This window comes from Heterodontus francisci, chromosome 6 (assembly GCF_036365525.1).
Source record: "Heterodontus francisci isolate sHetFra1 chromosome 6, sHetFra1.hap1, whole genome shotgun sequence".
Taxonomy (NCBI): Eukaryota; Metazoa; Chordata; class Chondrichthyes; order Heterodontiformes; family Heterodontidae; genus Heterodontus; species Heterodontus francisci.
In genome coordinates, this window is record NC_090376.1 from 43,981,394 (window position 1) to 43,997,301 (window position 15,908).

A 15,908-nucleotide genomic window follows, 5' to 3' on the forward strand; every position below is an offset into this window, starting at 1 on the left:
CTGGAAATGCATGGCAGGTCCATCAGTATTGTGAAAAGGAAATGTAGTTTAATGATGCTGATGTGACCCTTCATCAGTTCCCTCAAGTTCTCAAGGAGCTGAATAGGTTGCTCTTCATGCCATCCAAACTGAGGGATTATCCTATGGTTGTGCTGAACACAATTTATTTTATTACTTGTAGATGTGTGATGTTGCCTAGAGTGAGTTTTCTACTATGTGGCCTTTGCATTTCTCCCACATTCAGTCTCTCTGACGTGTCTGTGTCTGGGCTGGATTTTTAGCCCTTTCCTGCTGGGGGCAGGAGCGGAGGTGGGCAGGCATGGGGTTTCGCTCCACAGACCTGCAGCCTGATTCCCCAGCTTCATCGCGCCCCCGGGCCATTGTCCAGGGGATGGCAGCAGCGCTACCTGCCCGCAACCTAATTAAAGGCCTATTAAGACCTGTTGTCAGAAGCCGACTGGGATTTTCCAGTCGGACTCCAGGCTCCCAGAGGTGGCAGGGGACAGTTTAGCTACCTGAAGGTGGCCTTCTGGTGGCAGGCCAGGGGGCCAGTGCTCCATGCAAGCTTAGAGGCCCTCCCTGCCTGCCTGGGTGCAGCAGCAGCCGGAGGGCGCCCTGTGGAGGGCATCACATCCCTCCACTACCAACTGTGGTGGCTTGGCTGCAAAGGCCAATTTTATTTAAAGTTTGAAAAAGTTGGAGAGGGTGCTTCCAATTTGAGGAACATAGGAAATAGGAGCAGGAGTAGGTCTTTCAGCTCCTCTCCCTCAGTTACCTGCAATGGCATCCTGCTGCTGCTTTCTGGCTGAAAAGTCTCTGTTTGGCCCTTCAGATTTGAGAGTCCACCTACCATCCTTAATTGTGCGTCGTGCCCACTCTCTGGCCATTAATTGGCTGCACTGGGGAAGACCACATTGAGTAACATTTTTCCGCTCAGTGCCGGCTTCTGACCCCCATTTGAGTCTAATGGCAGGGTTCAGAAGCCCGCAGGCAAAATCCTGCTCTCTGTCTCTCCCTTTGTTACTCTCTTTCTTTCCATCTGGCTGATCTATCAGCCTCTGCACCAATCTCTGGGTTTCCTCTTGGTTTGTCAGCTTGATCATCTTATTTTTTCTGATATTGTTGTTCCCTATTCCCCTCTTTCTTTCTTTGCATTGATCTCTCTCTCTTATCCATGTAGGTGCCTCCATAATGTTTTTAATGTTTTGTCTCACTCCTGATCTACCATTATCTTTAAATGTATTCTTGCCCATTTATTTCGATGCACAAATAATATGTCATGGCAAAACAGCAGAGTATTTATATAAAAGCAGTAGAAGCTGAAGAAGGGTCACCGACCTGAAAGGTTAACTCTGCTTCTCTCTCCACAGTTGCTGCCAGACCTGCTGAGTATTTCCAGCGTTTCTTGTTTTTATTATAGCAGAGTATTTATCACAGGATTCAATGTCCCTCCCTCAGCTAACACATCTCATTTACCAAGTTATCTCATTAATGTTTGTGGAACCTGGCTGTGTTCTAACTGGACACTGTGTTTCCTTACATTATAACAGTGACTGCACTTCAAAAGTGCTTCATTGGCTCTGAGCTGCTTTGGGACATCCTGAATATGTGAAAAGCACCAAATAAATGCAAGTTCTTTCTATGTTCCTCACTGTCCAACATAGCTTTGATATTGTTCTCTCTAATGTATGCCTTTCTTTGCCTTGTTCTCATCCTTTGTCTAAACTTCCCTCTGCCCCGTGTCCCTGTGATGTCTTTCACTCATTTATCTCTCACATATTGTTTTACACCCATATGTTACTTTTTCTTTCCCCACCTCTCCCTCTGTATATTGCTCTCCTATCTTTCTACATCCTTTGAAATCCCAGTCTTCTGATCTCTCTTTTTCATCTTTCTCTCTCTCTTTCTCTTTGAAAATTTCTTCTCAACATATCTCTCCCCTGATCTTCTCCCACTAAGTCTCTCTATCTTTGATCTCTCTTCTTATGTCTTTCTTCCCCAAGGTTTCCTTCTATCTGGTCCCAGCATGTCTCTAAAAAAATTCAGTGCTTGATACAAGTGAAGGAGTAGGGCCTCAAAGTGGGGCTGGGGCAGCATGTGGCAGAATTCTTTTTTAACATTTTATGATGCCAATGAACATGGCCCAAAAGTGGGGCTGGGGCAGCCAGTGGGCAGAAGTGAGTATGGGAAAAAGAAGCAAAGTTCAGGAGGCTAAAACTAAGACAAGTAAAACGAGTTGTATGGAACCAAACCAACAGGAAGCCAAAAGTGTCTCAGATTAGTGGCTGACCCAGTACGGCAGAGAGTATGAGGGAAGCAGCCCCTAAATGACTGAGAGACAAAGCAGCAAAAAAGTTAATAAATTAAATGGCTTAGAAATAAAACCTGAAAGAAATGTTATTAAATTAAAAATGTTAACTCAGTTTTCCTGAAAAAGCTGGTGAGAAAACAAAATGGCACATGGACTTGGGCAGCCTGCGATAGTGTCACACGTGGTGGGAGGACTGAATAACAGGCATTACAGTGAAATTACTGAGAATGTTCAAAGTAAGCATTATCTTAGAGTCTAAGTTAAGATAGTGCATTTTAGGTGCAAGCTTACTAAATGTCGCAAACACATAACTAAACCATGACAACTGGTAATGGAGTGAAAAATAGAAAGCCTTAAGAATTTTAATATACTAGTTGACCTACCGTACACATGGGAAGTGAAAATCTAGTGTACTTTTCATTTAAAAGCAGGTGGGGGGGTGGGGGTCAGAGGGAAGAATATAATTGGACATAATCCAGTCTCCATTTTTAAAGTATTATACTCTCATTTATGGCAGAATAAGAAATGCATCAATGCAGTGTTCCGATACTGTACATATTTATCATGGTATGCAATTTTGTCAGTAGGAATGGTACAATGGCAAACAAGAAAAACATCCTGCACTTCCAGAAAGTCTAGGAATCTCTGGGTTATGAAACTCATAAATAATGTTCGGGAAAGCAGGACACATGCCCTGCAGTATCCAGTTTGATGCATGCAGCACTGAGAGAAATAGTGAGCAGTTCCTATTCTGTTTACCTATTACTTTCAGCATAGATTAGTGGTGTAGTACATTGGTTTACCAATACACATGACACAAACATGCATCAACAGTTTTTCATAAGGGGATTTCCAGATTTTTGCCGGACATATGAAGGAACATTTAAACGAGGTAATTTTTTTCCCTCACAGGAAAAAAATTGCAGCCCTTTCATTCCTTGGCTACTCCCACAGATCTCCTGACAGCTAATTACAGAGCAGTAGTGAGAGATCGGTTAGTATTTATACATATATTTGTTCATGTATCCAGTATGAGAAAAGACCATCATGAGACCCATACATGCTCACTCCTATCTACTAGAAGATTTCACGCCATGCAGCATTAATCCCACCTCCAGGGAGAGACAAAAAAAAGACGCCTAAAATGGGATGTCTCCGACAAACATTTCTCTCTGATTCCAGGTCAACCAGGGAAGCCTCAGGAGGCCTCAGACCCACAAATATTATCCAGAAATATCTTACTCTTGTTATCCAGATGATGTGATGGCCTTGTTTTACAGAAATCCATCTAACACCTTTTTAAAAGACTGCAAGGAATATGTTTTCACTTACTCTTCTGGAATTCAGCTCCACAGTTCCAGCATTCTCTGGAACATCCGACCTCAGTTTCCCCTTCCACAGTTTGTATGGCTGGCCTCTAGCAGACCTCAACACATCAAACACACTATCTTTTTTCATGACCGCCATGCTTTTAATAGTCCTGAATTCCTGAATCAGATCTCCTCTAAGTCTCCATCTCTCCAGGAAGTACTGAGCCATTTCATAGCTGAGTATTTTCAGTCCAGGGTTCATCTTTGTTGTCCTCTCTATACTTGCTGTTTTGGCACAAAGATCCTGTGCCTCAGAGACTTGACTTTCTGACACTTAAAGCAACCTTGGATACACTGCGAATCCATGATTCTCACATATCAGTTCAGTTTAAATTAATAACAGCTCCTAAATTGAACAGCTAAATTGAAAACATCTGAAATATATATAAACTCCAAATACAGTAAAATACATAAGTAAAAATGTCAATACATATTTTCTGATCACAACCACTGAGGCTAAACTCCACACTCTTTTGGTCTTTCACACTTCACAAGTCTCTTGAAGTTCCTGTGTATTGAAAAGAAAGGGTAGTCCAACAACTGCAGAAACTGAATTCAGAATATTTGTGTGGAAACACCTAGCTTTGTAGTGAAAAGTCGAATCCCTTTTTGCTCCATGAAACATTGAAGGCAGCAGAGGCTGTGCAAAGAAGTGTCTCATGAAAGAAAACATTGATTTTGGTGTGTGTCCCATTTGCTGCCACACTGCATCTCTCATTATACTGAGAAGAAGTAATTTAGGGTAGCCTATAATATAAGTTAATACATTTTAATTATTAACTTTTTTTTCCTCATAACATTTAGGCACGACTGCCTGTCAAGTGGATGGCACCTGAAAGCTTGTTTGAAGGCAGTTACACAACTCGTAGTGATGTCTGGTCATATGGAATCTTATTATGGGAAATATTCTCACTTGGTAATGATTAATTTTTCATGACAATCCAAATATTATCCCATGAATTCTACTTGGTTGCATTGCCTAATGTCACATTTTCAATATCTGTTCAGGTGTCAATCCATATCCTGGAATTCAAGTAGATGCAAACTTCTACAAGCTCATTCAGAGTGGATTTAAAATGGACCAGCCATTTTATGCTACTGAAGAGATGTAAGTTTTTCTATCTTCAATTTTACATAAGAATTTAAAACTCTGGTATATTTAATCTGACACATAAAATAAAATTTGTGAGCAACTTGTTTTTGATACCATGACAAAGGGGAAGAAAAGAAAGCTGAAACTGAACCCTTGAGCCAGTTTATTCTGTTGATATACACTGCTAATACACCTGCTTTTGGAGTTTCCTTCTGAAGAAAATAAGAAAAAGGTTTTAATACTTAATGTGTAATATAATGTAAATATATAATATTTAATGTCCAAATGTAATATTTCCAAGTTCACAGTTGACACAAAACTAGGTGGGAATGTGTGTTGTGAGGAAGATGCAAAGCAGCTTCAAGGGGATTTGGACAGACTTAGTGAGTGGGCAAGAACGTGGCAGATGGAATATAATGTGGAAAAATGGGAAGTTATTCACTTTGGTAGGAGGAATATCTGTGCAGAGTATGTCTTAAATGTTAAGAAATTAGAAAGTGTAAATATACAAACGGACCTGGATGTCCTTGTCAATAAGTCGCTGAAAGCTAACATGCAGGTGCAGCAAGCAATTAAGAAGGCTAATGATATGTTATCCATTATCGTAAGAGGATTTGAGTACAGGAGTAGTGAAGTCTTGCTTCAATTGTATAGAGCCTTGGTTACACTGCACCTGGAATACTGTGTGTAGTTTTGGTCCTCTTACCTTAGGAAGGATATTATTGCCATAGAGGGAGTGCAACGAAGGTTCACCAGACTTGTTCCTGGGATGGCAGGACTGTCCTATGAAGAGAGATTGGGCAAGCCAGGCCTGTATTCTCTCGAGTTTCGACTTGCAGGTTGATAGGTAAATTGGCCATTATAAATTGCCCCGAGTATAGGGAGGTGGTAGGGGAATTGAGGGAAGGTTGGGATGTAAGAGGGTAATGGGATTAATGTAGGATTAGTGTAAATGGGTGGTTGATGGTCGGCACAGACTCGGTGGGCCGAAGGGCTTGTTTCAGTGCTGTATCTCGAAATAAATAAATGAGAGATGATTTCATTGAAACCTACAAAATACTTAAGGGGCTAGACAGGGTAGATGCAGGTAAGATGTTCCCCCTGGTTGGGGAGTCTAGAACCAGGGGACACAATTTCAAAATCAGGGGGAAGCCACTTAGGACAGAGATGAGGAGAAATTTCTTTACTCAGACAGTTGTGAATCTTTGAAATTCTCTACCCCAGAGGGCTGTGGAAGCTCAGTCATTGAGTATGTTTAAAGTAGAGATTGTCAGATTTCTAAATACCAATGACATAAAGGGATATGAGAATAGTGTGGGCAAAAGGCATTGATGTGGATGATCAGCCATGATCATATTGAATGGCGGAGCAGGCTCGATGGGCTGAATGGCCTACTCCTGCTCCTATGTTCCTATGTTAACAGGCCCACTATAAGTGTTCCACAAACTGGTAGGAGGACAAGAATTCATTCCCTGATTCTGAATATGGCACGTTGTCAATCTCATGGGTTGGTGCAAAATGGAAACAAGGTTCTTCCTTACAAGAGGACATTTTGGAGGTTGAACTGTCCAGGTGACTCTAGTGTCTGATCAACAGCTGCAGTGGCAGAAGCCTACAACTAGACTGCCTGCCCATCTTTTTGGTCAGGGTCTGGTGTATACTGCAGGAGCAATCTACAAAGTGTAAAAAATTATTTTCAAATGAGAGTAATAAAAGAATAAATATTGTATTGTAATGTCTGCTGGTAACACTTTACATTTTACCGGGACCATTAATTCAGTATCCATTGATGTCACTCATGGGCAGCAATGCGCAATAGTTTTTGAAACAAACATCTTGAATTCTGGATATATTGTTAAAAGCTTTCATTGCAGTTCTGTTATTTCTTTGCAATGTATCACTGTTCCTACTTCCTAACATCTGTTTCCATATTTTCATAGATACAGTGTGATACAATCCTGCTGGGCCCTTGATCCAGGAAAAAGACTCACTTTTTCAAACCTGGTTTCTATTTTTGAAAAGCAGCTTGTAGATGCTGAAGTAGCTGTAAGTGAATATAGTCTTACGGGAACAGCTGTTAGCATAATTACAGTACTTAAATGAAGGCTTTTTGTCTCCAAATGAAAGAATGTATTTTAATAGCACTTTTTATATTCTTGGAGACATCCGAAAGCACTCCACAACCAATAGATGTTCTTTTTGAGTATAGTTGTTGTTGTTATATAAACAAACATGGTAACCAATTTGTGCACAACAAGCTCTCACATAAAGAAAATAAATCACCAGTTAATCTGTTTTAGTGATGTTGGTCGAGGGTAAATATTCATCAGGACATCAGGAGAACACCCCTGCTTTTTTTCAAATATTGCCATGGGATCTTTTATGTCCATCAGCAGAGGAAGAAAGAGGGAACCTCCAACAATGTAGCACTCTCTCAATATTTGACTGAAGTGTCAGTCTAGAATATGTGCTCAAGCCCTGCATAAGAACATAAGTTTTAGGTGCAGGAGTAGGCCATTCAGCCCCTCAAGTCTGCTCGCCAGTGGCACTTGAACACACAACCTTTTGATTCAGGTGCAAAACTGACATTATTAGGTCCAGATCTAAGAACCTGCTTTTATTAAATTATCACAATTCTCTGCCAGATGTATTTATTATGATCCATTTAATTAATTCAGTTTGAACTGGTGGTTTCTGCGGCAGCCAATTTGCACACACCAAACTCCCACAAACAGCAATGTGAAAATGACCAGATAATCTGCTGTTTGTATATTGATTGAGGGGTAAATATTAGCACGGCACCAGGGATAACTCTTTGAAATAATGCCATGGAATCTTTTGTGTTTACTTGTGAGAGCAGACGAGACCTCAGTTTAATGTCGCATCTGAAAGATGGCAGCTCCAGCTGTGCAGCACTCCCTCAGTACTGCACTGGAGTGTCAGCCTAGATTTTTGTGCTCAAGTCTCTGGAGTGGGACTTGAACGTGCAAATTTCTGTCTCAGAGGTGAAAGCGCTACCAACTGGGCCTTGGCTGGCACTTCTCGGCTCATATTTCACCCTGTTATTATTTGTTCTGTTTTTTACTTTTACAAGAGGGCCAGTTTTTGTAATATTTATAAGTTGCGAAATATTATTATCTTGTAGTTTTACAAAAATCCTTACGATGAGATTAATTCTTACACATGACATATCCATTAAAACTATATTTTTCCACTAATTTATTGTTTTATTTTGTTTTTATTCAGCTTTATCATAACTTAAAGGTGTGCAAATACAATTCAAACTATAAAAACCTCCCTATCAGTTCTCAGGAGCGCACCAGCATCCATTCTGCAAGTGCCACATCATCACTGAAGAAAAGTATTCCAAAGAATGAAGATGTCCAAATGTAATTTTTCTGGTGCATTGACCATCAAGACATAGGTGGTTTCACTGGACCCTGAATGTTTTCTTTTCACCACTAAGCTAATCAATGACTGTCTAAGCTGCTAACATAAAAAAGGTTGCAATTATTGAAATAGCTTGATTTTTCTTGTGTTGTTGTTCAGTCATTTCTGGAAGACTGGGTAACACAAATTTACATTTTCCCCTTTGTGTTATAGTGAGTATCGAAAAATGGTAGATTTTAAAATTGTACAGAAATTCAGCCATTTGCAATTAAGCCATGAAGGTTAACAGCTCAAAGGTGATGGAAATTATAATAAAAATGGGAGAAATAACGAGCCTCCTTTTTAACATGGATGATGTCGAAGCCAACAGCATATCTAATTTGTACTGTGAGTATTGAGCTAGAGGGTAGTGGATAAAATTAACAAGTCTCAAGCAACAATTGAGATTAGAAGGAATTCCCCACCCCCAGTATACTTAGAATAATGGCTCTGTGACTACCAGATCAACATTAAAAACCATCTGGTTCACTAATGTCCTTCAGGAAAGGAAATCTGCCATCCTTACCTGGTCTGGTCTATATATGACTCCAAACCCACAGCAACGTGGTTGACTCTTAACTGCCCTCTGAAATGGCCTAACACCCACTCTTGTCAAGAAGGTGGCTCACTGCCACCTTCTTAAGTGAATCGGGGATGGGCAATAAATGCTGGTTTTGCCAGCAATTCCCACTTCCCGTGAATGAATAAAACAAAAGTGAAATAGGTCCCATCTAAAGCAGGTAACACTTGAAAAAGAAGAACTGGATAAATATCTGGTTAGATGGGATGAAGGGATATAAGGATAGATACAGATAGAAATCATCAAATACTGTGTGAAATATAATGGAATATGAAATATCATTACAAAAATATGCACAGTACAAGGAAATGTCATTGGTGGTCTTAAGATATATAATGTAGGATTTAAGATTAGATGGTTTTAAGGGTTTTTGCTTGACTTACTACTGCAACAACTTGCATTTATATAGCACCTTTAGTGTAGTAAAAAAAGTCCCAAGGGGCTTCAAGAGAGCATAATCTGACAAAAATTTACACCAAGTCAAAGAAAGAGATATTAGGATAGGTGATCAAAAGTTTGGTCAAATAGGTAGATTTTAAGAAGCGTTTTGAAAGAGGAGAGATAGATGGATAGGCAGAGAAGTTTAGAAAAGAAATTCCAGAGTTTAGACACAGCCACCAATAATGGGGCAAAGGAAGCAGGAAATGCACAAGAAGGCAGAATTGGAGGAATGCAGAATTCTCAAAAGGTTTTAGGACTGAAGAAGGTTATAGATATAGGAAAGGGCAAGACTGTGGAGAGATTTGAACATGAGAATGAGAACACTACTCCGGAGCATGGAACAATTTTTCATTATCTTTCTTCAATGATTAAATTGATTGGATGAAATGCATAATTGAGAATATTGTGCATATTCTGTGGAATGGATTAGGTAAACTGTCTTATGATATATTTCATAGCCATATTTATTGTCAGCAAACCTAAGCTAAACATTTCTCACTTTACCATCAAGACTATATATTTTATAAATGCTAAAATATGTCTAATATGGAATATCAAGTCTAGCTGTCCTATAGGTTCTTATATCTGCCCAATTTGATGAAGTGTCTTCTCCCTTCCACACACAAGTCCTTAGAGGGTGGGTAAGTGACAAATCTCAGTTGCTCGCAATGTCAGCCAGCATGGATGCGATGGGCTAAATGGCTTCTTTCTGTGCTGCAACCATTCTATGGTTCTATGATTCATCTGAGTCAACCACTAGGATGTATATAAATGTGGTCCAGGGAGACTCACTCATCAAATTTCCCCTCTCCATATATGAAAAGGGCTGGCACTTGCTTGGCATTTTCTTTTATCTACATGACTGAGACCAGAAATCTATCATTTTGTGAATGAAACACAGGAATCTATGTCCTGTTATTCCAGAAATTGGTATGGCTTGGAGCTCCACCATCACATCAGATCCTTGGGTCTCCAACAGTTAACCTGTGGCATACTGTAGGATTTTATTTTGAAATCAGCCAGAAATGTGGCCTTTTAGCAGCCAAACTGCTTTGACAAGCTGATGGAATTTTTTGAAGAGGTGTCTAAAGTAGTGGCTAGGGAAATGTCTATGGATATTATTTATATGGACTTCCAGAAGGCATTTGATGAAGTCCCTCATGAAAGACTGTTAAGCTAAAGTTGAAGCTCATGGAATTGGAGGCAAATTATTGACCTGGTTAGGAAATTGGCTGAATGACTGAGGAAACAGAGAGTAGAGATAATGGGCAGGTACTCTAATTGGCAGGATGTGACCAGTGGTGCCCCTCATGGATCTGTGTTGGGGCCTTAACTATTCATCGTATTTATTAATGGGATAGATAATGGGATGAAAGCCAGGTATCCAAATGTGCTGATGATTCAAAGATAAGCGGGTTTATAAGCAGTGTAGATGGAAGCATAAAACTGCACTGAGATATAAATAGATGAAGTAATTGGGCAAAACTGTGGTAAATGTTTTGCAATGTAGGCAAATGTGAGGTCATCCATTTTGGACCTAAAAAGAATGGAGCAAGCTACTTTCTAAATTGAGAAAAGCTAGAAACAGTGGCCGTCCAAAGAGCCTTCAGGATCCAGATATGTAGATCATTAAAATGTCATGTATCGGTACAGAAAATAATCAAAAAAGGCTAATTGCATGGTAACCTTTATATCCAGAGGACTAGAATACAGGAGGGAAAAGTCATTACTTCAGCTACAGAAAGCCCTGGTTAGACCACACCTGGAATACTGTGAGCAGTTCTGGGCACCACACCTTAGGAAGGATTATATTGACCTTGGAAGGAGTGCAGCATATACCTGGACTCCGAGGGTTAAATTATGAGGAAAAATTACACAAACTGGGGTTGTGTTCCCTGGAATTTAGAAGGCTGAGCGATGATTTGATTGAAGTTTTCAAGCTATTAAGGAAAACAGATAAGGTAAACAGAGAGAAATTATTTCCGCTGGTGGGGAGGTGAGGGGGTGGGGGGGGGGAGGGGGAGGTGCGGGTGGAGGGGCAAGGACTAGGGACATAAAAATTAGAGCCAGACTTTCAGGAGTGAAATTAGGAAACACTTCTTCACACAAAGGGTGGTAGATGTTTGGAACTCTCTTCCACAAATGGGAATTGATGCTAGATCAATTGTTAATTTTAAATCTGTGATCGATACATTTTTGTTAACCAAAGATATTCAGGGATATGGGGCAAAGGCTGGTATATGGAGTTAAGTCGCAGATCAACCATGATCTATTACATGGTGGAACAGGGGGCTAAATGACCTATTCCCGTTCCTATGTTTCTATAACTTGCAGTTTAGTTGACATGTATACAAGCAGTCATTCTGAAGTATTCATCTCCAGTCTATTTGTAGCAAACAAAATTCAGCCAAGAACAGTGAGCTGTGGGGACAACAGGTTCATTCAAGTGATTACATTTAGAGCTGTTTTAATGCAATTCTCTTTAATGTGTGATCCTGGAAAAGAATGCTGCTCATTTTGCAAGCTTTCTGAGATTATACTGCAATGTTGGGAAAGGCACAATGCAAATATTTCAAACCTTTGATAATCAACATAAAACATGTTGATCAATTAAGTTTCACGACTACTTTCTCACAATGTAATTTAAAACTTTATTTTACCTTTTTAATCTCTTTCGACACTATTTACCATCCTCGAGCTAAAAGGGCAGGCAGGTAATCAGGCCTCTGCTATTGGGGAGGTAGAGCGCTCAGACTAGTTTTCCTCCTATTTTCCCATTTGCCTTGTATGGGAATACCTAGTTTTCCGTCAACACCTTTCTCTAATGACACAGCTACTACCAGAAATGCACTGTGTGAGGAATCAAGTGGGTGAAATAGCTATCTGCCATTCTAATGGCATCAATGCACATCATCACCATGCTGCTCTTCCAACAACTACCAGATTGGGAAAAAGCTATTTATATCTTCAAATGAGCATTGTATCAGTGCATCTACTCCAGCATATAGTATTTCTCAGAAGTGTGCCTAATACATGCTTTGTTACAAATAATGCATTGCTGCAACATATATCGCTATATTTATCAATATTCTTAATTTTTGGATTTATGCTTTTATATTTTTGTATTGGTTAAGATTGTATTTATATTACTGGGCTGATGATGACTTCACTGTTGTCAGGAAGCACTCAGCCATTCCAGTCATGTCTGTAGCATGTATCACCAGTGCTCATTAAGCATGCTCAGTTATAGGGTGACAGTGTGGCACAGAAATAAGTGTCGTCAAGGCAGACACAAAGAAAACATTTTGGGTTGAATATGAAATGGTCTAACTAAAAATAAGTTTTGATTATTTGAACCACCTTTACAGATCAATATTTTCCCAAGCTGGTCACTAATTTATAAATTCTGAAGGACTTTAAAAAATGGAAATGGGAAGTTGTTGCAGGTCGGGTGCCCCTCTGCAGTCGGGATTAAAAAGTATATTGCTGAGCAACATGGCAGTGCTACATGGATGGATACAAATTTATACATCTGACTCCCTTACATTAAAAATATGCACTTTTACAAAGAGCAAAAGACTATCAGGTTCAAATTGTGTGTCTCTTTATGATTGACCTAAACCCTGACTACCATCTTCCTCACCATTTACTTTAATGCTCTCCTTTCCAGTATTGTATCTTGATTCCCAGCTGCACTGTTCATTTCAGTTATCTTTCCTGGTAGCCTTGTTCCACCCGTCCTTTATCCTTAGTATTAAAAACATTCCTTTACTGCTAACTTCCTCATTTTGAACTCGGTGCCCCATTATATTTAAACTACATGGCAAGTTCTCAAGTTTTAGCAGCTGATGGAAGGATAATGCAGCATATAAACCAGATACTCTTCTGTAGAAAGGGGAAGGAAATTAGAGGGAGAACAAATATATGCTGCTTCCGTGCACCTCTTAGCAGCAGGCTAATGTGTGGCTATGAACTGGAAGCTTAGCTGCCCTTTTAGCTTTGAGTGGGTGGACATTGAAGTAGAAGAAGTGCATTATTGGAATTACATGGAGAGAAATATACATTGCAGCTGGCCTGTGCCATACTTACTCTTGGAGAGATTTATGATGTTATCACTGAGTATGCAGAGAGGAAATAGTTACTCAAACAATCGTTCCTCAGCTTGATGGGTACTCACCTTGAAAATGTAAAAGCATACTTATTTACATATTATAGCAACAAGAATGATTAGAATGCTACAGTATGATGTGTTTAATGCTATTATATCATAGAAATAACTTTTTATGACTGTATTTCCATCTTCCTACACTGTTGTGGATAATATTTATACTAATAAGGTTGATAATGAAAGCTGCATTTTTGCTAGTGTACTTCCCTTTTTATTACATTTGAATAAAATTGAAGTTAAATGTCAAATCTCTTGTCACTGTTGTAAAATGCATTTGTTTTATTCATAATCTTCAGAGAAAGTAAGCACCTCTAATGAGCTATTAGTATGCAATGAAATAGTTAGTGCATGCTCTCCCCTTGCGCCTCTGTCTTTTTTCCTGCCAACTACTAAGTCTCTTCGACTCGCCACATTTTAGCCCCGTCTTTATGGCTCTGGTTTGTCTGACCTGATCCCTCCATGAATGAGAGGGTGGATGAACAGCTTGCCCTCAGGTCACCTTTGTAGCCAGCTGTTTTTTGACACCAATGCCCCAGTAACTAGCTGCTAAGAGGCACTAGACATCATCCATGCATGACGCTCAATTGTAGTTGTCTCTTTCCCTGCTGGGTAATTTTGCATTCTCCACTTTGTGATTTCCCATTTAACGTGACTCAAGTCAGGAACCGAGCAAAGCAGGACTCAAACCTACCTGCCTTTGACAATCTCCAGCCTTAAGAAAACACTTTTTTTCAAAATAACACAGCTTTTCTATTTGCATTTAACTGTGCAAGCCCAGCGAACAGATAGGAAAAGATTCAATTGCTGGTATGAAACTACTCAGCAGTTTGATAAGGAAATAAGTTCTGAGGAAACAAACCATAAATTTATCCGCATCTTTCAAAGACAAGTCACATAGAACTGATTTAGAGCAAAATTACTTTGCACTTTAATCAGCTGACATTTATAAGATTTTTAAGGATTCGGTCTTGATACCTATTAATTACAAAAGACTCTTTATTGGTTACACAGCAGAGATTCATACAAAGTAATATATGACAGCAGCAGTTTACAGTTCTGATTGATTATTACGCATTCAGTGACTGGACAGATTAATGTGCATTGTCTTCATTGTCTTGTTCTTTAGCTGGGCTAGTGTTTGTCTTCATCAGTCAGCATTCACATCCGCTCATGTAAGCTAGATGTTTTCTTCACTAGGCAGGTGTTCGACTCATTCAGCCAGCATTTATGTCTACCTGCACAAGCTGGGCGATTTCATCTTCTCCTCTACTTCTGTATCTGACCACTCACAACCCCTCTTCATTTATACCCCAAAGTGCCAGTCATTCTACTCAATAAGTCCCATCATTTTTGTCCATGCCAGCTTAAACTGTGGTTTCTAGCTTACCCAGCAGGTTTACACATCTGAGTTCAAGTGCACGGAAGGAGAGATGGTGGCATAATGGTAATTTCACTAAACTAGAAATCCAGAGGCACCAACTAATGCCCTGGGGTCACTCCTCTCCAAACCACACACCATTCTGACTTGGAACTATATCACTGTTCCCTCACTGTCACTGGGTCAAAATCCTGGAACTCCTTTCCTAACAGCACTGTGGGTGTACCTACATTACATGGACTGCAGCAGTTCAAGAAGGCAGCTCACCACCACCATCTCAAGGGCAATTAGGGATGAGCAATAATTGCTGGCCTAGCCAGCGATGCCAGCATCCTGTGGAAGAATTTAAAAAAACATGGGTCCAAATAAAAGAAAATAGAAGCTCATGATGAGGGGGTAACATATTGACATGGATAGAAAATTGGCTAGCTAACAGGATACAGAGAATAGGCGTAAATGGGTCATTTTCTGATTGGCAGGATGTAACGAGTGGTGTGTTACTGGGATCAGTGCGGGGGATTCAAATTTTTACAATTTATATAAATGACTTGAATGAAGGGACCATAGGTATGGTTGCTAAATTTGCTGATGACACAAAGGTAGGTAGGAAAATAAGTTTTGAAGAGGACATAAAAAGGCTACAAAGGGATATAGTTAGGTTAAGTGAATGGGAAAAGATCTGGCAAATGGAGTATAATGTGGGAAAGTGGGAAATTGTCCATTTTGGCAGGAAGAATAAAAAAAGAAGCATATTATTTAAATGGTGAGAGATTGCAGAGCTCTGAGATGCAGAAGGATCTGGGTGTCCTAGAGCATGAATTGCAAAAGGTTAGTATGCAGGTACAGCACGTAATCAGGGAAGCTAATAGAATGAGAGGAATTGAATACAAAAATAGGGAGGTTATGCTTCACTTATACAGGACATTGGTGAGACCACATCCGGAGTACTGTGTACAGTATTGGTCTTCTTGTTTAAGGAAGGATGAAAATGCGTTGGAAGCAGTTCAGAGAAGGTTTACTAGACTAATACCTGGAATTGGCGGGTTGTCTTATGAGGAAAGGTTAGATAGGCTGGGCTTGAACCCACAGGAGTTTAGAAGAGTAAGAGGCGACTTGATTGAAACATATAGGATCCTGA

The 15,908-nt window shown here is 39.8% G+C and overlaps 1 protein-coding gene across 4 annotated transcripts in view; it reads left to right on the plus strand.

Annotated features, from left to right (window-relative positions):
• Positions 1-11,215, plus strand: part of flt3 (fms related receptor tyrosine kinase 3) — a 122,075-nt gene extending 110,860 nt beyond the window's left edge. For 2 of the 4 annotated variants that reach the window (XM_068033551.1, XM_068033552.1), the window contains 4 exons: positions 4,486-4,597; positions 4,690-4,789; positions 6,715-6,820; positions 8,021-11,215. In XM_068033551.1, coding sequence (XP_067889652.1) covers positions 4,486-4,597; positions 4,690-4,789; positions 6,715-6,820; positions 8,021-8,167 — 465 coding nt within the window. In that variant the 3' untranslated portion in view covers positions 8,168-11,215. The other 2 variants (XM_068033554.1, XM_068033553.1) reach the window with 2 other exon arrangements.
• Positions 11,216-15,908: the final 4,693 nt, after the last annotated feature.